Source organism: Manduca sexta, chromosome 20 (genome assembly GCF_014839805.1).
Source record: "Manduca sexta isolate Smith_Timp_Sample1 chromosome 20, JHU_Msex_v1.0, whole genome shotgun sequence".
In the NCBI taxonomy this organism is placed as follows: domain Eukaryota; kingdom Metazoa; phylum Arthropoda; class Insecta; order Lepidoptera; family Sphingidae; genus Manduca; species Manduca sexta.
Genome location: NC_051134.1, coordinates 12,011,426 through 12,036,531, shown reverse-complemented (window position 1 = coordinate 12,036,531; position 25,106 = coordinate 12,011,426). Strand labels below are relative to the sequence as shown.

The 25,106-nt window shown below is 35.1% G+C and overlaps 1 protein-coding gene across 1 annotated transcript in view; it reads left to right on the top strand.

Moving 5' to 3' along the window:
• Positions 1-446: 446 nt before the first annotated feature.
• The window catches only part of LOC115446884 (A disintegrin and metalloproteinase with thrombospondin motifs 3), a 47,309-nt gene continuing 22,649 nt past the window's right edge, over positions 447-25,106 (top strand). The window contains exons 1-7 of the mRNA XM_030173705.2: positions 447-1,107; positions 1,200-1,306; positions 1,418-1,586; positions 3,065-3,230; positions 12,368-12,508; positions 14,272-14,391; positions 24,939-25,071. Coding sequence (XP_030029565.1) covers positions 510-1,107; positions 1,200-1,306; positions 1,418-1,586; positions 3,065-3,230; positions 12,368-12,508; positions 14,272-14,391; positions 24,939-25,071 — 1,434 coding nt within the window. The 5' untranslated portion in view covers positions 447-509. The remainder of the gene's footprint in view (positions 1,108-1,199; positions 1,307-1,417; positions 1,587-3,064; positions 3,231-12,367; positions 12,509-14,271; positions 14,392-24,938; positions 25,072-25,106) is intronic.

Below are 25,106 nucleotides of genomic sequence, written 5' to 3'. Positions count from 1 at the left end.
GTATTTTTCTATGTAAGTGTGTCATCTCGAAATAGCTGTTTCCTGAGAATATAGCTTTAATTATTACGAAGTTATATTACACTTTCAAAGTGCTTTTCCCGTTTCGCAAACGAGTTCAACGTTATCCTGTGGGGAGCACACTATCAACTCAATTAACGCTGCAAAGTTCATGCACTTGACATTTATCGCTAATTTATTATCAGTAGTTACTTACTACTTGTTTACAATATATATCGCTGTGAAGTATATTGTTGGAAGCGCACTAAATGATTTCTCATTTATATTAATTTAAAACAATGTTTGTTGTAAGTCGGCACGTGCACATTTTTTTATGTGTATAAATTTGTAACACGCTAGACGATAATAAAACAAAAACAGCCGCCGACCCTTTGTTTACAAATGACGCATGTGACGCGGACGGCGAGCACATGCAATCCATAAGTCGCGGAGTCGTTTACCTTCCGAGCGACGAGACGGCCGCTATGTGCGTAGATGCGTGAGCGCACCGCATGTCGAGCAGCGTCGGCCAGAGAGGCGGAGCTCGTGGCGGCGCGCGGACGATGCCGCGCTGGCTCTGGGCGGCGATGATACTCGCGTCGGCCGGCGCCGGCGTCGGCGCCTGGAGACCGCCGGCACAGCCCGTGGTGCTCACGCCGCGCTCGCGCCGCCACGCCAACCACGACGCCACCGCTCACCACCTCCACTTGCTTGGCTGGCGGCTGGAGTTACACGAGAACAAGGCGATTCGATCGCCTTTTTACAACGAGTGCTTGTTTTACAAGGGGCGAGTGCTGCATGAGGCAGGTTCCTCAGCGACGGTGACGGAGTGTGGCGATCAGCTGTACGGGCTGCTGCAGGTCGGCGGCGAGGAGTTCGTTCTGCAACCGACGCAGTCGGAGGGTGCTCACGTGTTGCGGAGACGGGATGTGATGTTGGCTGAGCATCCGTTCGCGTACAATCTCACTGACGATACGGTCGTCGACCTTGATCTTGACTTCGATGAAGATGACGACCCGTGGTGGACTCCGCACGTGCGGCCGCGCAACGCCGCGCGCCCGGAGACGGAGTATTTTAATAACGTGCAAGTCGTCAGTAGGCCGGTGTCAGGTGCGTGCATTGAATGGAAAGCGTCAGTGTGGGTGCACTACGGCGCGTAATGTAGAACGAGCGGAAATGCAATGTCGCAATTGATGTTCCAGGTGTGAAGGGACTGTGGCTCGAAATGGCAATCGTAGCCGACCACACTATGCTGAAGTTTCACGGGCGAGAGCGAGTAAAGCATTATATCCTAGCTTTAATGAATATTGTGAGTATGACTAACGCGATGCGATCTTTAAGTGGTTTTGTTTATTTTCGAACGATATTTTTGTTAGTGTGCATGGTTCAAATCATTCAATATTTATATAATACGTTATAGGTCAGTGCCATATTCAACGATCCCTCGTTGAATTCAAACATAACGCTCGTAATCAACAAGCTGTTCCTGATTGAGGAGAAAGATTCTATAATAAAATACGGCAACGTGAAGAAATCTTTGGAAGGTGTGAACAAATGGAATTACCGGCATCTAATGAAATTACCTGCAGGTACAGTGTTAATTTATGTCCAACTAATTCACTTATTGAGCATTCAGCGCAGGCATCGCTTTAAATTACTCCAAGGATTTAACGGAGTGTCCACATTCTTGTAGAACGTCAGCCAGTTCGCGTTGCTGAGATTTGTTTTTATTGGTGGTTTTATTATTAGTTCCGGTACAAGCCACCAGACTTGCTCTGACATCACACTTACCTACGCCAACGCAATATTCCGAACTGTTTTTTTTTACTTTTTTAACACACTATTCATTCTCATCGATTCAAAGTGCAGTGATCTCAGTCTTTTCTTCAATAGAAAAGGTGATTTGTGTTCCAAAACTTTATTTTTTCAATAAACGAATTATTCACTGCCTGACTGACTGTCTCGGTGGCGTAGTTGTATTGCATGTCCGGTACAATAGCGCTCTGAGGTCCTGGGTTCGAATCCCGGGTCGGGCAAAGTGATATTTGGGTTTTTCTGCTCAGTATCAGCCCGGAGTCTGGAATTTGTGCCCGATATGGCGATAGGCTCGCCCCCTATCACATCATGGGACGGAACATACTTGGCGAAAAGTGGGTGCCCTAGTTGCGCCTCTGCATACCCCTTCGGGGATAAATGCGTGATGTTATGTAACGAATTATTCAAAAATACTCAAAACTAATTTTGAAGATAAAATTTCGCATTCCGATACAATCGTATAAAAGGAATGTGCTGTTGCAATGTTATATTGATTAAGCCGACAAATTGATGACCCATCGTCACTACTCAAAAATTTCAATATTTTAATGATTAATGTCCATACCTTATCCGGTACCTCTTGTAATGCCTTAAAAAGTATTACCAATTTGATTTTGACATTCGCGACGAATGATGTAGGTGCCTTTAAAAATATGATGAATGAATGATGCCGCGAGTCATTGAACGTATCGTATTGACGATAAATCAACGCATGATGCCTCTTAGGAGGTGTGAACTTACGAAGAGTTGAATCAACAAAAACTTGATGTACGATTATAGAGCCAATGCCATTATTGAATTATAAGATATTGTGAGGTTTTTATGGGTGAACTGTCGGTTATTATTCAATCAATCATGTATGTATTTTATTACCGACATATCAATGTTATTGTCTTAAAGAAAATAAGCAAGCGCTCGGATTTTATTGGAAACAATTTATAAATTATATTTGAAATAAATATGTCGAAAAATACAAAACATTTACTATAGACTGATACATTTTGTTTCTTAAGTAGACATAACAATCTAACATCGCGATTGTATTAAAATATGGCCTTATAAATAAATTTTAAAATCATAATAATAAGGAATATTCTTAGACGCATAAAACAATATGTAAGCGTTTAGAGCCAATACATTTTTAATTTAAAATTAATTTGCGATAAGAAATACGAAGTATTTATGTAAATATCTTTAACTTGCATTATGATCGTTGTGTTATAGATCAGATTTCTAACTAGTTTGTTATCAGACAGCACAGGATGGGACGCTACAGTATGGTTGACGCGTGCGCAGCTTGGCGGCCCGTCGGGCTTCGCTCCCGTCGGAGGCGTCTGCTCGAAGACCAGGTCAGCAGCAATCGACAGAGATGAAGGTCTCACCAGCGCATTCGTCATAGCCCATGAACTCGCGCATTTGTAAGTCTGTTGTATTTCTTCTTGTATGATAGTTGAGAATATCACATTTTTTTAATATCATGTCTGTTGTCTTATATGCGTCTACTCTATATGCATTTTTATACATTATATTAAGTGCAACGCGGTAGTGGCTAAAAATAAAATTAATATTATCAAATATTTTCAACTCGTCATTTTTATACAAGAATAAAAAAGGTATTGTAAAATAAAAGTCATTTTACGTGGAACCAGTGAAAATATTAATTATGATGAAAACGCGCGGAAGTTTAATTGCATCTGATGACAGAACGCTTTATGCGCGGGCTTATATTACAGACGTCGAGTTTGGTCGATACGAAATTTCGCTATCTCCCTTTGTTCCACACCACGCGTCGAAATTATTCATTTAGTAGCTTACTTAAATACAACTCAAAACAAAGTTGAGATCTCATTTTGTATGTTGAATGCTCGGTTATGTTAACTGCCTTCAGATTAATATAAATGTTAAATTGTTTACTGCAGCTTCTTCGTACTATTTAACTTCTTATTAACCTTAACAGACACTGAAAACAATTGTAATTTCATTGAATAATCTGCATTTATCGTGAAGCATCTCGTTGAATATGATTACATTCTGGCTTTCGTAAATTAAACTGAAGGTTATTCTTTAAATATCCACGGAATGAATAAACATTCAAAACCATGTCAAAATTTATCCGGTTGTTATTGAATAAACAAACATTTGTATTTATTACACGTGTAAGTTTAATTTATATTTCCTTAAAAGAATCAAGATATAAACCCAAGACAGAATAAAACTTTTAAATACGTTGCAAAATATAACGGTAATTTTAGAATACAATATGAATAAACCTAATCTACTTTTACTTTCATATCTCGGTCTTAAGAAACGAGAAACTAAATAAAAATATTCTATATTGGACCGCTGCCGACCGCTTGAACGACACTTCGAAATGACTTCAGTGAAATAAAATATCTCGTATAGCATCCTAAGCTGGTAGAACCATCGCTAAAGAAATGAATCAGAGCAAAACAGGGTTCAAAGTGGATTGAACTCAACAAAGAGCCCTTTTACGTTCTTCTAATTAGCACTCGTTTTGTAGTTTAGTAAGCATTACATTCTAACAATATTTTTATTAATTAATGTTCATACTTCGGGTTGTCTGCGTTCTTTTGAAGTTTTACGTAATCTTTGAGATTGTTTTAAACTTATTGAATCTGAATTATATACAAATACCAAAATGAATTTGCGAGAGCCTCGAACAGTTTATCGCTCGTTCCATATTACTTGACTTGTCCCATATTACTGGTATCAATATGACCGTGTTTGTCATTTTGTATGCAACACACCCAAAGCTGTCAATGCATTGCACGTGTTTAGAATGAGCATGTAGGTTGTAGCCACTCCAGGTAATGAAACACTAATTAGTTTTAAGAGACTCCATGTCTTGATATTATATTGGTATGTACTTATGTGGCATACTTATGATTCCTTATAGCTTAAGTCTGAAATCTTTGATGTGTTTTCGTAACGCTCCATTGATATAAGTTCGTTTGGCTTATGACATATCGCTTAATCAAAGACAGTTGTTTATTACGAGATCTCTTTATATTTTTAGATTTTCTCGCTACGAATTCGATAAAAAATATGTGTTAGAATATAAGACGGCACTAATCTATGCCTTCATAGATCCAATAATATATTAACAAATATAGTTTCATTAATATTCTCATATCTAATTGAGTGCAGTAAATGACCCGATTCGATCGCTCAGTCGACATATCTCGAGTTTTTATCTATTTTGGTTCGATTGATTTAAGCTGATTGATGCGATGCGCAAGGTTAAACTCTGTTACTACCATAAAGTATTTATAAACGTCGCTCTAGTGAATATCTCGCGATATTTCAATATGTTATGACCATAAATTTTATTTTTTGTTTTAAAATGTCCATTATGAAATATAACACCAAAGGAAACTAACACGATATGCTTGCGTAACAAAAGTATCGTGTTGATTTTATTTATTCAATACGTTCAAAGGCGCATTTTTAAAATCGAATGATGAAAAAGTAATTAATACAACGTTTATTAATTTCATGAACTGGCCAAAATCAACATTTCCATCGTGTTCCAAGAAAAAATTCGAATCGTGTGTGGCAACGGCGAAACGATTCATGAAATGAACTTTGAGTGGATTGAAACATAAAAATCCACTAAGTTGACACTTGTGATTGCGTATTTGCACACAAACCTTAATAACATTCCTGTGAATATAAACGTTGTTGAAATCTTTAGCTTTAGATGTTTGATAAATTAATACCACGACTTTAGCAAGTCTTATTAATCAAAGTCTGGAAACTGAGTTAAAATACAAGTAAATAAATACAGCATATTGAAAACTTTCCACAAAACATAATTTAAATATAGAGACTATAAATATCTAAATATTATGGATCTTGAGTAACTTACACGCACTCTTTGATTTAACGTCAGTTAAAACGAAGTTGCAGTAAATATATGATAGACATAATACGGTCAACGTTGTCAACTGTCTGTTATGTACCAGAAACTAGGTAAAACATAAATTAACTCTTCGCGGTAATATTTTAATTAAATTTTACTTAGATACTCAAGTGTTCCGTCACACTTAAGAATTATTTGAACGACGTCATCATATTTCATATTTACAACTTTAACATCTCGCTTTCTAGTTACATATTTATTTGGATCCAAAGTGCATTTCGTTTGTTTTTAAAATATTTTTAGATTTAAATTGCCAATGCCTTTTCTTTTTTCTTTCTTTGATATAAATAACAAATATTCCAAAATACTTTCAAGTTTATTGTACTTACGTCATGCATACGGTTTCGTTATTTACAACATTTTTATGTATATTCTGTTGTTTAAAGTGTTTACCGAAAGTGATAAACGACAAGACATTTATCAGTTTTTTTAACTTAACAAAGGAGTTTATAATTATAGTCGATGTTTCCACATTAAACTACAGGCATATTGTAGTATAATGGACAGCTGCATCGTTGACAAACATTGACGACGATTAACATCTATAACTGTTATGACTGCACGAATTTTGGGCTAAGAAGACTTGGTTTTTAATCGATGATGGCAAGATTAAAATGTCTAATTGTTATTTAAGGTGGATTTCCTCAAAATCTGCTATTGAATTTAAATAAACCAAGCCACAGAAATAAGACTCAATGAATACGTAAATCTCCTTTTTTAGCTACCTTATCTCATTCCACTGAGGGATTAGATACATACTATTTTTCCTCTATGTTGTAGAAAGGATATTGGCATCTTCTTTACGACCGAACGCTTACCTGTATGTGATATGTATTAGGATCGAAGACACTGATCGTAATAGATTTTTCTTGTTACGCTCATCAGTTATGGTACAATATCTAACACGACAGCTAACATCTTCGCAATACATACTTTTCCTTTTGTTCATTAGTGAGCGGCTTTTTATTAAAATCTAACATTCCTTACGGCGGATTTCAATTTTCTTCAGCAGATATGCATCACGCTGCCTGTGTTCTTTTTATCTCGCGTTATCTTTACGTTCCACGTGCATCAAGTCGCAGAACACGCTTTTAATCATCTGGTCGACGACACTATCATTAATGTGCCAATGTGTCTTTGTTCCTTTTTTGTGTCGTTAGTGGAATCGCTCATTACAGTCTTCGCTATAACAACATTTAATTACACTACTTACAGCGTATATTTTGTGTTTTTATCATTTGTGAAAGAAGTTATCTTAGACTGATGATAACCATTTAAGTCAGCTGCCTTTATTACAGTTTATGTTTAGAGAAACAGATTTCACCAAATTTCATTTCTAAAAGCTCAAATACCAACTTTAAGTGGATCCATTAGATTAACGTCAGCTTACTTTGTCCACCTAATAAAGACAACCGCCGACAGCATGATAGGAAAATTAATTCTCATGTCTGCGTTTAATTTAGATATCTGAACATTTATACGATTTGCATTATGCAGCGGATAACGAAATATTCCGAGCGAATTCAGTACTCAGTGTTCTAAATATACCAAATGTTTTCACATATGCCCTGACCTTTGATGTACAACGCATGTTCAACAAATGTATTTCCGTTGTGGTCATCTGTCGTTGTTTTAACAAGGGTTCCGAGGTCGACCGTCACTAAGTACGTTTATGAGCATTTCTACCAGCAATTTATTTTTAGTCTGCTCCCAAGGTCTCGCAAATAAAGTAATGACATTTTATTTTGATCGTATTGTATTCTTAGCCTTGTCCCAGATACATTAGTGAACTGATATCTGCAATGCATATTGTATCTCATGTGCACACTTCACATCCAGTCCTTAATTTAAAAAATACCATGTCATGTATTGAGCCTAGCCTCAGGAGTATGCAGCGAAGTTTCAGTAGGTGAAACGATCAAATCCACTGTATCATTTGAGACATAAGTTTGATGGCATATATATGTTCAGAACGTCAACCATCTTGGGATATATTGATATATCTAGTACACAATCACAATATTAATACATTCATTTCAGAACTGTGGTTTCAGTTAATGTGTCCTTTGTCGAATACGTAAAGTGTGTTTCTTCAGTCAAAAACATAACCCTCGCCAGTCTAAGCTGTACATTTTACAAATAGTCTAGTAATAATTTTTGTTTTATTTGAACATATGTATTACAATAATGATTAACAATCTTTTATATATATATTGTGTGTATATCTATATATATATAAATGAATTGCTGTTCGTTAGTCTCGCTAAAACTCGAGAACGGCTGAACGGATTTATCTTATCTTGGTCTTGAATTATTCGTGGAGGTCTAGGGAAGGTTTAAAAGGTGAGAAAAATTCGAATAATTGCCGGGAAAATCCTCAAAACAGCATTTTTCTATTTCCCATACAAACGTTTTCTAAATAAAATGGAGAGTCAATTTGTAATTTATTACCGCTGCATAAAGTTCAAATTCGCGTGCGCGTTGGAAGATCTAATATCGCGTTCTGAAACTCAACAAAAGTGAAAGTTAATCGCGAACGCGACAAAATTACATAGTCTCAAAATACATAGTACATAAATAGTGGTCGGCTTCGAGAAACTCAATTTTAGCTAACTTCAGTTGTTAATCTATACTATTATATAAAGCTGAAGAGTTTGTTTGTTTGTTTGTTTGTTTGAACGCGCTAATCTCAGGAACTACCAGTCCAAATTGAAAAATTCTTTTTGCGTTGGATAGCCCTTTGTTCGTGGAGTGCTATAGGCTATATATCATCACGCTAAACCCAATAGGAGCGGAGCAGTAATGGCTAATCTCAGGAACTACCGGTCCAAACTGAAAAATTCTTTGTGTTGGATAGCCCTTTGTTCGTGGAGTGCTATAGGCTATATATCATCACGCTATGACCAATAGGAGCGGAGCAGTAATGACTAATCTCAGGAACTACCGGTTCGAACTGAAAAATTCTTTTTGTGTTGGATAGCTCTTTATTAGTGTAGTGCTATAGGCTATATATCATCACGCTATGACCAATAGGAGCGGAGCAGTAATGGCTAATCTCAGGAACTACCGTGTTTGAACTGAAAAAATCTTTTTTGTGTTGGATAGCCCTTTGTTCCTGGAGTGCTATAGGCTATATATCATCACGCTATGACCAATCGGAGCGGAGCAGTAATGAAACATGTTGCAAAAACGGGGAAAAATTATTAGTTTTGAGAGCTTCCGTTGCGTGCGCTGCGTAAACGGTTAAAGTTATGCAACAATGATGTATGACGGGATTATTCCTCTTAAAAAGTTCTAAAAAATATATTATAAAACAAAGTCCCCCGCTGCATCTGTCTGCCTGAACGTGTTAAACTCAAAAACTACCCAACGTATTAAGATGAAATTTGGTATGGAGACAGTTTGAGAGGCTCCCGGGAAACTACTACTTTTATAACGGAAAACTTTAGCCTGAAAAACTTTATAACGCGGGCGGAGCCGCGGGCAAAAGCTAGTATATATATATATATATATATATATATTGTATATTGTATAGTTTATGCATATTAATTGATGACCAATTAATAATATCTGCATACTGATACAGAAATATGAAACAACGAAATACGAAATTCAACGCATTTGTTTCCATGTGGCAACACCAAGACCATGATGAGGTTGCGAAAATATATACTTATGTATTTAATTTGGTTTTGTCTTTACGAAATTTTATTTTAATTAATACAAACAAAAAACATAGTTAAAACACAAAAAAATAAAAACAGGTCCAAAATTGTTCAAAAACGCTAACACTTTACAAACTCAGTAGAACGACTTACATTACAAAAGCAGAGCATAAAAAATCACACATACTGCCATCTAACAAATGGGCTATTTGTATTCAATTTGGGACATGAATAATTTAGGCATAATAGCTTGTTAAATACAGACATGTACATTCTGTGATAAATATGTCTCCGTATACGGTCATGTTGACAGTGCCCACAGATAGTATACAGGGCACGCATAGAATGATTTATGATTTATATGGAAACGTTATCTCGCCTAATTGTTTAGGCTACGTTATATGAAGTAAAGTCTGCAGTTTTAATGGCTCTAAGATAAAGGAATAATAAATATATAGGCTAAGGATAAATCGCTATACTAGAAGCTTCAAATAATTCGTAAACATAATTGATACCTTGTTTATAATAGACCAATTAAATTTACATGAATTAAGACAATTTCTGTCGAGTAAACAATTAGTATTAATCACAATATAATGTAAATAAATTATTTATTTTGGAGAATGCAAATTAAATTTTATAAAGGCATTTCAAAGCTGTAATAAATTCACCGTTAATTACGTGATTACATGAATAATTAAAGGCGAAAATTTTCACTTTAGGTATATTAAACTAAGTAACACTAAATTCTACATAATAATGATTAGCTTAAATGCTTCACAAGCAAATTTAAATCCGTTGTAATAGTTGATAATAATTTACCACTCGTATCAAAACCGTTTTTAAAGCTTTTGGACTATTCAAACCCAACCTTATTGTTTTTAAACACAATACGAGTTGACAGACTACGTGGTAATTAACGCTGGTAGATTTCTTCGAAACATGTTCACCAGATTAAACAATTTTGGGATTTTATCTGATGTTGAGACAAAGAACCTTGAGCACAACTTAAGGATCGAAATAAAGTACACAAGATAACACGCTCAAATTGTTTTTGTAGGGCCACCTTTTGTTATAACTCGAGAGGAAAAAATCCATCAAACTTAGCACACTAATTCGCCAAAGCAATTGCTTTAAAATAATGTTATTAGACCTCTCTATTTCATGAATAAAGTTCTTTGAAACCAATTACATATCAAAATCTAAAGTAAAATTAGTTTCTTAATTGTTTAATTACAATTACAATTAAGAAACAGTTTACAAGTAAGACCTCAATAATGTCTCCCAGTTAATGTTGGAAAGTAAATAGAGGCCAATTTCCCATGTCACGCGAATGATTAATCTATCAAGTCGCGTCGCTGCTCGCACCGCACTCCGCGGTGGTTCCGTTCTCACGCGCAATTAGCTTCGTTTACTAGGATTAATTAATTCGCCTGTGGGGAACTGTTGGGTAAACATGGAACAAAATTAATAATTGGTATTCATCCGCAATCTCCGTGATCCGTCGACGTAAACATTTCAACACGTATTGTCAAAACGGGTCGTACACTTGATGTTAAACGTGATCAACAACGTCTGAACTGTTATAGAAATATGTTACTTCAGCTAGATTATACGTATTGCGATATTATATTTTTTTATCAAGCTTTTTTTTTATCTTATTTTTTACTAAAACCCGAACGTTTTAAATGTCCACCTGACTTTATCTGACTCTAATATGTAGTCAGCACAACACATACAGTAAATAAATATCAATTATTAAATTAACATAAACAAAATCATTCATGTATGAAATGTAAGTGAAAATTAAGACAACCATATCAATGGAAAGAATTATGCCCCCACGTGGCTTGTCGGTGCAAATGATATTGTGACGATCACGATGACAGCTGCACCGATCTAATAATAAACGTAATAAAAAAACACATACACATTGAGTTCATTAGTTAATGTGTGTGCGATCATTCGGGGATTCTTGAAGCGTGATGCGGCAGTGGCTGAATAATTGCCCTCTTGTCGGGTGACGCGACGGAGACTTCAAAGCCGCCGCCCTAGCCAGTAGAGCTGACCGAGCGCGATACACTAGACACCATACATCATCCGTAACAATACCCGTGCAACTCGAACCATTAGCTAGCCACTCGACTCCCGTAACAAAAGTTTATTTGACAAATTACGTTCACAACAAACCTTTGAAAACGCAAGTCACTTGCCAGAAACGTCATTCAAACATAAAACATTTACTCGCAAAAATATTAACGCTTTTATGATTATTGGCGCCACTGAGCCCGTAAAAGAAAATTCAATAAAATAAACAGCCGTGTTTTGTTCAAAATCAAAGGCCGAGTACCAGTTTAAACGATTGTAAAAGGTTCTTTTGTTTCGCATTTTATAATACCTAAAGCAACTACTGCGGAATTAATTTGCTTTGTTTAGAAATTCGAATGAAATTCCATTTTGGACTGAATGTTTGCCTTATTCCGTTCAGCCGTTTACGAATGTTAAATGTATCAATAAATTTCAAAATCCTTTTCGAATTAATTTTGTTTATCTGAAAGCTATAGGCATTTTAAAATAGCTATTAAATTATTGTTACTACATGAGCATCTGTAAGGTGTCATGTTGATATTACACATTAATATGTGAAGAAAAAACATTTTACTCCGTGTTAAGCACATTGCGCGCACGACTGTGAGATTTGACATAATAAAAATTCGTAAATGCACAAAAATAAAATATATAAATCTATATAACAAAATAAGTTACAAATATATTCAATTCGACGATCAAATTTCAACCATTGGACGACCACTACTATATATTTTATATGCGCTTCTTTTTTCATAATTTTCATTAAATAGCTCTGTTCTGAAGTGAAAAATTTTGTTACAACTACTAGATATTCATGTAAACAAATACATTCTATTATATTCCTTTTTGTTCATAGGCTAGGGCTAACGCACGATGGAGAAGATCAATGTCAAACAGCAGCTCTCCGAGGCTCAGTGATGGCTCCTACAGTCCTCGCCACTCTTCACAACTTTGCTTGGTCTAGCTGCTCTAAGGAACAATTCCATGAAAAGGCTAAGTAAGTAACATGGTTCATAGAACTGTCGATAGATTGCTTTATTATAAACACATTTTGAGGCACAGTGATTGAGGTGTATATAAATATTATTCGCTATGTTTAGACATAGCAACTTCCTCCCTTCTAGTTCGTAAACCTTAGTACGGAAGAAGTATGGACAATACGTTGAAGCTTGTAAGATTATTGGAACCATATAAGAGTGAACGGGCATTTATTGAATAATATATTAAATCGGTGAGACGCTTACTAATAAGGCAAAGTAGGAAACGTAAGATCTGTCACTATATTTTATTCTATTTACGGCAACAACGAATTAATATGTCAAGCCGTTTATAAGCGTAAACCTACTTTGTTTATAATAAACTTTATCTAGAGTACTCTAATGGAGTCCACTAAACATGACTAACTGAGGAACGAGCCCAAGATCTCACATATTTGCTATTGTGCCAGCAATTTCATTAAAGCATAAAATGTGAAGTGGTATTCAGTAAGAATGGAACGCATATCGTTTACGCAAAGTGGAATTACTAAAGCACAATATAGTAAAATTGTTTATTGACCAGTATTATTTTATGCGTATCTTGTGCATGCTTCATTTTATCTTAAAAGTTTTTGATAACCGCCAGTACTATTACAGTTAATAATCTGTGCACTTCCAAAACAACTATGGATGTTTGGTTTGCGTGATTAATTACAAATCAACAGCAGCGGCATGCGCGCCACGTGGAGCGCCCGTGAATGCAAATAAGCACCCGACGAAGTAAATGAAACCGCACCAGCGGTCAGTAGTTGACTCACGCAATTATCGCCCTTTGTGTCCCTCACGCTGACAACAGACCGTGAACGGAACGTCATCAAATACGGGCTATTTGGCAGCTCATTCGTAATAGAGGCTGATACAAGACAGCCAGTCAAAATGCTTGCCTAATTTATATTAATAGATTAAAACGGGCTCAATTAAATTATTCGATAAAATAAATGTCTGAAGTTCTAGTAACCATATCTAGCCAGATGCTAAACAGAATTACCAGCCTACAAACTGACGTCATTAGACTTAGAAAATTCGACTTTATAGAAACATGAAGAAGTGAGTGTCTCTAGCAGAACAATGGCGAGTCACTTTTCTTTTGACTGCGGCACGGCCCGAAGGCTTCTCTGTTCTTCTTAATAAGATTGTGCCTGTTAATATTTTTAAATATGTTTCCACTTAAGATAAAATCAGTTAGTATTCTTGTATGTGTGTATCTTACAATCAAAAAATTAAATCGTAAGTTGTTGTTAATAAAGCTAATAATATTTGGACATCATCACGAGTGTCTGTGAGCGATGTTAAAGCAAATATTTAAAGAAACGAAAACCCATCTACCACGCCTTTTTTATAATCTTAGATACTGGATACTGTATAGACTAAAGAGTATTTATAAAGAATCATTAAAAAACACAACGCCCATAAAACAAACAATCTTGCTACACATTAGTGCTGACAATAAGACAAATCTTAGGAATACAATCCCAAAGTTAATTTAAGACCTACTCAGTTGTCGATGTACAGCATAAACATCTGTTAGTTGATCCATAACCAAATACGCAGATATTTCTAGATAGTTATTCTATCCTTACAATACATTATTATAACGATAATGTAAATAGAAATCGGACAACGAAAATCAATATTACTTACCGACTTAACAGAATCTAATAACAGGGATCAGATCAGATTGTACTGTTCAATAAGACGTGTGGTACAAAGCGTATGTTTTCAGAAAATGGTGGTGCTTACACGAACGGAGCAGGGATGAGGGGGTGGTGCTAGGGGGCGCTAAGGAGATCTCCCACTATGCCTTCACCATGGATGAACAGTGTCGGACGGAGTTTGGCGAAGGGTGAGTCATTGCTTAAGTGGATTTTTCAATATGTAGGTGGCCATTTTTTCTATTCCTGGTTTCTAAAAATATTCATATTATTAAAATTGAATTACAGCAATAAGTATCATTTGCAAAATTGACATGTCAAATCAAACACGAAATTTCGGAAATCTATCGCAATCAAGGATAAATCTATGTTTGTTTTACTTTAAATCTTTTTATTGGCAACTAGATTGTATAATTTATTTTGTAATTAATTTATCCCAACGACCATTCGCGACAAATGAATTAAATCACAAGCGAATAAATATTTACGTGGCTACGTAAGCCGTACGTTTGCTTTACAAATCTGGTTCAATATTTGTACTACTATTATTTGACTCGCGTCTAGATTAACAATGTTATCAACTTTGGGAAATCCTGTAATAAGATTCAGAGGAAATTGTTTTGCGTAGCGCAATAATAATTAGGGTGGCGTGGGGTCTCAAATAAGGGTCTAGGCTTTAGAGTCTAGACCAAGTTGCCTACGAAACATACATACTATACTTTATATAATATTGTCACCACATGCAAAACTCTTGGTAGTAGAAATACAAATAAAATGTAACAAATCACTTCTAGTTTAATGCAAATACTTAACGGAAAGTTTCGTTCTAATACAACTTCGTTTCAGGCATTGCCCCGCAAGTAAAATTAAATATTATTTTATAATATTTTCTAGTTTAGAGTTTATACCCTACGCAAGCTGCTACCGTATTGTGCATATTAACTTTTTTATTTATACTAGTTTGTTTAAATTGTTTGCGTTCTATTGAAATTAAATAATAAATCGTATTTTGTTAACTATCACAGTTCATAACTATCTACTTACCTACTACCGACAACTTCCTACCTACAACTACAACTACAACTATCTAACTACCAAAGCCTACTAAAAAGGTAGTCGATACTGCGCAGTGCTACTTCAATTCGATATCGCTTCTTGTTTTCAGTCTATGACGGCTTATTTCAAACGTATTCACACTCGATCTGTTACAAAGGAATATATTAGCTCATACCATTGTAATGGAAGTCTCGTCACTGATTTCTGGATTGTTATTTCATACGCGTATGGATGCGGTGTGAATCTAGCCAATGTTATGTTATATTATGCAGATAATATACCTCAAGTTTTATTAAAATCTATTATTAAATCCAAATCTATCCGTACACTTACTAATTTCAAGAAGTATTATTGTTCCAAATATTCATAGTAAGGTAAACTTTACAATGACTGTATAATCTATTTTTATTTTTGGCAAGACATTCCTAAAGACATTTGTAAGGACACTTTCCTTGGGACACGCGACCTACAATCCCAGATTCCGAAAACACTTTGTATTTATATTCTTGCTCATATATTTACAAACGCGTGAGCGATCACATCTTTCTATTTCACGCTTAGAAAACATGTCGTATATTGCGACCTGGCTTCGCTAGCTTTGCCTTTGTAGGTACGTTGTCATGGAAAATTCCAATTGCAAAGCGCTGTTCGTTCGTAGAAAAAAACTATTTTTAGGGTTCTGCGAACAGTCTTAACTGTTTATGTGCTAACAAATTATGCATAGATTTTATGTATGCTACTAGAAAATAAAACTACAGACTTACTTCATTTAATGTGGACTTGCTTAGGTATTGATTAAAAATTTGATAACTTTGATAAGTTTCTACTAATGTTTACACCGGAAATCATTTAATAATACCTATATCCCTCTCCATAGCGTGCAGGCAAACACTATGATTTTCGGCATGCAATATAAATTATTAAAATATATAATATATACTAATATATTCCTTTGTAACATCTTTGACCGGTCATACGTGAAGTTAAGTGCACAAAAAATTGTTTTGGAATCTCCAACGATGACGCCACTGCGGCTGCGATTAAACTGATGCCGTTAAATACTCTTATCGAAATAAATGTAACGTAAACAAGCCCACCACAGCGGACACGCCGGCGAGTCTGCAAATACCGGGCTTCTGTGCATTTTAACAACGAACAAAACTTTATCCTGACTCCTATGATTGAGGGCTGTTGTTTAAAAATTCCCAAGACAGTAACAATTTATGAACCTATAAATTAATGTAATTTAAACTCTATATGTATGAACTTTTTTTAAACACTAAAAGATTTAAGTGACTTATGTCAATGGCCTTCCAAATGCGAGCAGAATTTTTATTATTCTTTAAGGAACTATCTATGGACCATTTATTGTTGGAGGTTCAAATTGTAAAATTTACGTAAAACTAAGATAAGATAAGAAGTAAGATTACTGTTCATTATTGTATTGTACTTCCTGTTGACCTAGAATCATGAAATATGGTAATAAGCAGTGTTACACCACAAGTAAAGGTGGTGTAACACTGCTTCTTACCATATTTCATGATTCTAGTAAAGTAAGTAAATAATATGAAATCCGTAAATATATAACAAGAAAAGCGAATTTTCTATTACAAATTATTATTTGCGGTTGGTACAATAGTCGCGTTTAGAGATCGAATGGCAAAGTTAATTTTCAACTTACATATCGACGGTTGATAGGCTAAATGACTTAAGCGAATATTTTTTGGAAAAAAAATTCTAGATTAGAAACACATAGAAAAAAAGTGCTAATTTTAAATATGTATAAAACTTTGTATCACAAAAAAACGTCCCTCAAGTCAATTAGATTTTCATCCGTCGATATATACTTAGATACCTTACCAGCAAGTTTATACTGAACCCTGAGTGCGTAAGTCCGATTTGCAGTTGTCCGGTTTAAGTAAGATATGCATTTTCTAGAAGGTGTTTACATCAGGCGCGCGTCAGGCGCAACAAATAAATCGAATCTCTTCTGCAACATGATTGAAATATGTATTGCGTCGACCCATTAAAAGTCAAGAAATAAATTAAGAATCAATTAGCTTATGAAACTTCGAGATGAAATACTCTTAATTTTACCGAGCATACTTTAATTATACTGTAAAGCAGTACGTCTAGGCTACTTGATTCACTGAAGTGTAAACATTTGTATAACAATATAAACACTGCAGTTTGCCAGCATGGTTCCAAAACAAGCAGGTGTAGGTAACTACCGTGCGTTGTTTGCGTACTTTAATTTATCAGTACCTACATCGTCTTAAAACCTTTAAGTATGGATACAACAGCTCAAAATCTTTTATATTGCATGTATTTTACACTTGTGTTAGCCCGCGGGTTCGCTCGCGCGAAAAAGTTTTTCCGAGACAAAACTCCCGCTATATATTTACCCAATCTTATCTTCTCAAACTATCTCCATACCAAATTTCGTAGAAATTCATTCGGTAATGTTTAGTTTATCGTGTTCAGACAGACCGACGCGGCAGGGAGTTTGTTTTATAATCTATTTGCTTTTGCCCGTTGCTCCGCCTGCTTGAAAAAGTTTTCCCTGAATAAAAAAAACTTGTAACAATGAAAAGTGATGTAACTTCCTATAAGTGAAATAATTATCAAAATCAGTTCAGTAGTTCCAGAGATTAACCCCTAAAAACTGTTCCTCTTTGTAATATCAGTAAAGAGAAAAATTAATATTGATCATATAACCTACGCGACTGTTGTGAATTGTATTAAATATTTTTATTAAAAATTTTAAATTTTTAGGCGATAAATTGTATTACTAATTCTAAATATTTAAATGATAAATCCTGACTCAAGTAATTGCAATTATAATCATGTGAAACTTACTGATTAAATCCTGCTTTACATAATACTACGATGATTGGTCACAGCGCGGTATAAATTGATTACTGCGTCATAAAAATATTCATTGTCCTGGCTTATCAATGTCCTTATGTTTTGGCTTAGTATTCATGTCGTATTATTTTAAATGATAATAAAAATAAAAATTGTTACGCAACTTTGGGTTTTAGTGTGGGCATTATGAATAGTTTTATCGGTTCCTCTGTCGAAAGGGGTCTAAGATTTTAATAAAAAAATATTTTGACATTGTGAAAAGTGATTCACTGTTGATGGTCTCTCATACGTGAGACTCCGTCTGCGTAGGTATCACCGTAATAACTATTTCTGCCGCTAAGCAGCAAGATGTAGTCACTGGACAGAATAAAACTTAACAATCTCATCATTCAAAGAAATAAATAAATAAAAAAGAATCACAAATATGAATTTTAGTTCATAAATATTGTCGAAAGTGGATGCTTGAAATTAGTGGTTTATTAATTGTATCAAAGCGAACGTACGGAGCCACATGGTCGTGAAATTACGACCAAGCTCCTTAAATAAAAATTAAAAAAAACACTCCTTTTTGAGACCACGACACATTTGCCTTGCACGTATTCCATTTCAAAGTCAAACCAACTTAATTCCTAACGTGCATGTGTAGTGTGTACCAAACTATTCCAATTAGGCAATGAGCACACACAGTCCACGTGTATTGAAAGTAAAAGTTTTGATCGAACAATGCACTGAGTCATCACATCGTTCGTGAATGTTTTATGAATTTGATACTGATGATGAATCTTTTGTATGCGAGGCACTGGCTGAGTAGGTAAAATCGCAATGTCTATTTCTACCGCTAAGCAATATTAACAACTGTTGCGTTCCGGTCTAATGGCCTTTGTAGCCAGTGTAATTAATTACAGGGTAACATCTCAAGATGATGAGCGCAGTGCTTTACCACGTAGTGTTGCTCAGACTTTGGGTGATGTTGCTACTGTAAATAGGCAGTCATGTCGAACAAAATCAAGCAAGCAGCTTGCTCGTAATTTTTTCGATTAAAAAAACAAAACTGTTGATACATGAAACCAAAGCACATGCACCGTGAAGCGAAATATGAAACGTCCGTGTCAAAATAAAGATAAAATGCACGCGATATAATCTAAAATCTGATAGTACAAGGACAAGATGTCAAAAACAACAAACAGGGCCTGTGTAAGCAATATTTATATAACGTGCATTGTCATGTTTATGCGACTTATGTACACTAAATAGCTGTTCTCGGAACACTAAAATAACAATAGCATGATGTATCGAAGTAATGCATTTTACGTAAATGTATTAATCAGAAAGTACTTATTATTTTTCTCCAGATTTGTCTTTTAAGCTGTTTTTAAAATATCTAATCAATAAATTAATATTGGTTTTATATTTTAGATTATAATTTCTCCTCTAATTCCTTCGTGTCTCATCCCTAAGTCTCCAAACTCGAGTTTAAAATCAATCTTTACATTTATCATTACAACTCAATTATATAATACGCGTTACATTTTGACAAGTAAGTTTGTTTTTGATTATATTATTGTATGTTGCTAGGTACACATATATAATAGAAACTTTCGATAATATTTATGGATAAACTTTCACATTTGTGTATCTAGTCTTAAATGACATTTTACATAGGTATTTACCTACTTATATTACCTATCTCTACTTCGTTTAATAATTCTTTGTTAATATTTATATTTCCAACTTTAACATCAAAATCACCAAGTCGAACAATAAAACGATTGAGTACCTCGATAGAGACATAATCAAGATTCTTTACACATCTGCGTAATGTCTTCGCGAGCAAAATCAGATGTAAAAAAATCTAAATAAATATCAAAGTAAGTTGATCTCATTCATATGATAAACTACACAATTTGTTAATATGTTTATTAACAGTAAACACAAAATTCCCTACAGACTTAGGATGGATTAACAAAGTTGGACAATATCCCGGATAAGCTTACAAAGGTACTTATATTCCGGACACACTGTTTTTTTTTCCGGGATTTTCTTATGCAGGCGGAGCCGCGTGTCACACCTACTCGTGAATATATACCAGCTAAGTTCAGGTTACGTCGGACGATACCACAGAAACGCTGCGGTCACAGACGCTACTCGTGTGTAAGCATCAGCTAAAATGCAAATCTATATGTCTACACGAGTGTGTTTTGTAACAAGAGAACTATAGTGTCACTGTAAAATGTCGAAGACAGGTTTTTTCATTAAAACCTAGAAGGTTCGGATTTACTTAAAGTAGTAATTTTTGCTCGGGGCTTCGGTCTCATGAAGTACGATTTGCGACGAAAGCGTATTAAAAAAGGTAGCCTATGTCCTTTCTGTCTGTTTAAGTTTTCTTCGTATAAAATTTTATCAAAATCGAGTTACTTAGAGAGAGTTACTTTCGCATCACTTCAGTAAGGATTTACCTTTATGATAAACACGTGTTGCCAAACAGATCCCTTTAGTCTCAAATTCATCACATCCGAAATTGTAAGTTTAACACATCAAATATTAAATGTAAAGTTATCGTGGATTGAAGGGATAGTGATTATAATAAAACTAATTGTGTCAGCGTATACAGATCATTGATAGGGAGTTTTGAAAATGATTTCCAAGTAAGACGACACAACCTTTTGCATGGGTTACTCTCCGTTGGGGACTAATGTCCCCGGACAAGCAATCGGGTAAATTTTCTTGTTTTAAAAACACACGTTACATCGATCCCTAATGGAACGGGATAACAGTAGGTTCACGTTATAATGTTTCATTGTTAATTATCATTGTCACATGACGCGGTTCCCAATAAACATTATGTTACTAAACACGTGTCTAAAAATATCTATGTACTAATAACTATTTTTAAATTTACCAAACATAGGAAAGCGAATCTCATGCACTACAGTTAAGATTTTTCCGATAATCTATTTATGTGTAGATACTAATCCAATCGGGATTGGATTTGTACGACGCTGCGATCCGACAGCAGCGCGCGCCTTTAGTATCCTTAGCACATCTTTAATATGTCTAAATGATTTTGTTTTTTTACTGCTGAATTACATATCAAGCCGCTCAATTGATAGTGCACAGTACGACTGTCAATAATCTTCAAATTACATACAAACTTTGAATGCTACTGAAATGCATTCGTCACGCTACAACATTACTTGTCGAGTATGTCTCATAATTCTTCATAACTGCGTTGACAGCTATGACCTTCAATTTTGAAAACTACAATATTTTTGCACAGCTGCTTGGTGGAAGAAATAGACCATGCGGTTATATTGTAGTAGTGGTGTTTGGTATATGAGATCTGCTACCTAATTACTAAAAACAAAGTTACATGCGAGCCGGTATGGACAATTAATGTAAGACTGCTACTCGCGCATGACCGCATTATTGGCATGATTTGGATAGCCATCTGGTAGAAGCAGATGTTACTATCAGCATAAGCTTAGCAGCTTGCCTTGTATAAACAATGCATTAATCATTAACGTATTTACTAAGCTAAAGAAATGTTTAGGACCTATTTTCTATAAGCGCTGTGTAAACTAACATTTTAAGTACTAATTCGTAGTTTTTGTAATTTGTTAAAAACTAACAATTTATATATGACAACATTGTCAAACTTCACATTAATTTTGCGTTAAAATTCTACTATTCATAAAGCACGGAAAATATTACTTATACAAATATATGTTGGAAATGTTAGCGGCCCTTTGTAAGGGAGTTCGGGGAGCTCTGCCCCGCGGCGTCGAGTAACATTTATACAAATGGGGTAAAACGGAATGCTTTCCTATTTTTAACACTGTTATAAACTAGATTTTACTCTGATATACGCGTTTGCAAATATTTTGCCGGAATTAAGGATTATGCAAATTTTATAAATATGTTAATATTAATAGTATCTATGTGGAAATTTCATCTAAATTCGTCCAGCATTAACTTCTCAAATATAAAACATACCAACAAAGTTTACATGTATAGTGGAAACACGAATGTAATTCTAATTGTACAATATTAAACAGATATTTTAAAGCAAAGACTATAAACACTTAATCAAAATAACGTCGCGAACGAATTGATGGAAGATATAAAAATGCGGTCTAAATTCTTTGATGTACAATTTCTGTGTAGTGTAGTCTGGCTTATCAGGTCTAATTAATTACTATTAGACAAGCTGCAGTTTAAAAATCTGCGCTCTTTGATCGTACCAGCAGTTTATTTGCTTTTGTATAGGAATATTGGTTGGTGTTTGAGTATTTAATTTAATTCTAGAACATTTAAATTAAACTATTTTTCGGTTTTTATCGCGGTTTTAATATTTTACTTTTCTCCCGACGTTTCGAAGACTTTGCAGCCTTCATGGTCACGGGGGGCACTTAATTCTAGAACGTTGAAATTTAGAGTCTACAAATATTTTCCTTCTCCATCTCCATATAATAGTAGTATGTTAGTATATATATAAAGACATACTACGGACCTGATGATTGAAGACTGTCTCGACAACGCAGTTATATTTTCATACGACTGCAGTGCTGATGTCTTGGGTTCGAACCCCGGGAGGGGCATTGTTATTGGGTTTTTCTACTCAATATCAGTCCGGAATCAAGAATTTATGCCCAATATGTTGATAGGCTTACCCCCTATCACAACATGAGACGAATACACATGGCCAAAAGTGGGTGCATCAGTTGTGCCTCGGTCTACACCTTCGGAGATAAAAAGTGTGAGTGTGTGTGTATAATACATCAGTCATATCGACTTAAAAAGTACGAATATAAATCCATTTAAATCCAATGACGATCTATAACAGTTCTGAGGAAAAGCGCTCTTTGCGCGTTTTTATTTCGATCAAAACAGAATATTTAGGATAATACATTAATTAAAAATGCGTTGATGGTCGTGTCAGTTGCGTTTGAAGCGTCTTGTCAGATTTATTGATAAGCGCATCGTGTATAAGCCCTAATAGACTGATCTCATTCTTATAAATACCCACGGTAAACTATATCATTAACCCTTCATTACAACACATCACACAACATTTCTATAACATCACAATCCCCATATCGCATTATAAATTCCGTATAAATAAGTTTACATGAACTCGGTTATAATTTAAGGAAGCCACTCGGAACCTTTTATCAAGATTGCCCGTCGAGAAAAATGTTTTCCTTTGTTACCCAAGGGCCGTCCGATCCCGGCTGGCCCTCGACTAATATCAATATATATTTTCAATTTCACGTGGATCCCGATTGGCTTGATTGGTTTATGTGATGATTCATTGGAATTTAGGTCGGGTTTCATTTGCTACTGACGTGACCCCTAATTGTTCGAACAAAGGACGGTTACTGTATTGTGTCAGTTAACAACGAGTTCAACGTTTCCTTTCGTCGCTAATAAGCATGAAATCATTATTTACCAACTGTAAATAGTGACATAATGTCTTGTTATAGAAGTGATTACGGAATGGTTGCGGCCTACTGATGTTTCCCGTTGATTAATTACAAATATTTGGTTAGTAGCCAGCTGAACCTAAATTACACTGAGCTTGTTGGTTATCTGGAGATTTTTTAATTATTCAGATAAGATATTCTCCTTCAAGATGCTACATTTCATAAATTAATGGGAGATTTTCTAACTAATATACTTGTACTCTATAAGATGTCGTCAAGACAGCCATTATTCTATTTACCATTATAATTCTCAACACTAAATAATATAATTGTTTAATTAGTAATTCCATAATTTTTTGACCAAGTTTTGCTTTATTTATAAAATTTACAACTATGCAATCCCAAAACATAATTTACTTAAAATAAATTTCAATTAAACATGTTTATAACAAAGGACAATAAATCAAAAGATAGTTTTCGCAGAATTCTGCTACCCCTGTTACTACGTATTGTCCCCACCACATTAATCTCAGTTAAAAGCTAATCAACTGGCGGTTCGCTAATAGTTTTCGTAAAATATACTTTATCAGCGGGTTTGTACACATTGTTTAAACCAGGATAAGCTATTGACTGCATATCCGACCGCAAGACAAGTGTTGTGCAAATATTTGTTCCGGTGATCGACCTGCATTTCTAAACGGAATGAGCTTCGTGCTGCTAAGATCATTGTTATTTGCTCTGTTTCTATTGACAATTCTTCCATGCAAGGAAACTTGGGATGTGGGTTTATTAGTATATAAGATGTTCAATTTGTGCCTCTTGAGTGCACTTAACTCACAACTAGATGGCTTTAATGGCGGTTTGACGAATGTTTCAAATGTCATGTTTGAATAATGACGCGAGCATGCAACTAGCCCTCGGTAAACAATAGCAACACTATAAGATAGGTATATTGATCTATGGTTCTAAAGGACTTCGAATCACAAAATTCAGCACTCCACTACGCTCATCATCTTGAGATATCTATAAGATTTTAAGTCTCATATTAAGTAAAGGATTCCAGTCTCCCCTAAAAAATCATTTTGAAGTAACAATTAATTTACTTATATGTTTTGTATTTATGTTGAATGAGGCCCAATCAACCTCTCCTCTTCCCAAGCCCTATAGTTAACAGATTCTTCTCATTTTCTTGTGTTAATTCATCTGTAAGTTCACTTATCAGTAGTTATGACTTTCTATATACCTTTGTGATAAATCTCATATTAAATTCTATCCACCCGATTGTAGATATTCATAGTTCCTTGTATAACCACGTCAACACTACTTTACATAACAATGAATCTCAATTGAATCCCGTTGCAAACATGGCTAATGTAGCTTCCCCTTGCCAGGTTCTCAGTATGCAAGTCGGTGAAGGTGCGGTCGGCGTGTTCGCGGTTATGGTGCGCTCATAAAGCCATGCCCCATGTGTGCAGATCCAAGCGAGCACCGCCATTAGAAGGCACACCTTGCGGCCATAATCAGGTATGTGAAGCGTATTAAGCTTAAACTATTTTGCT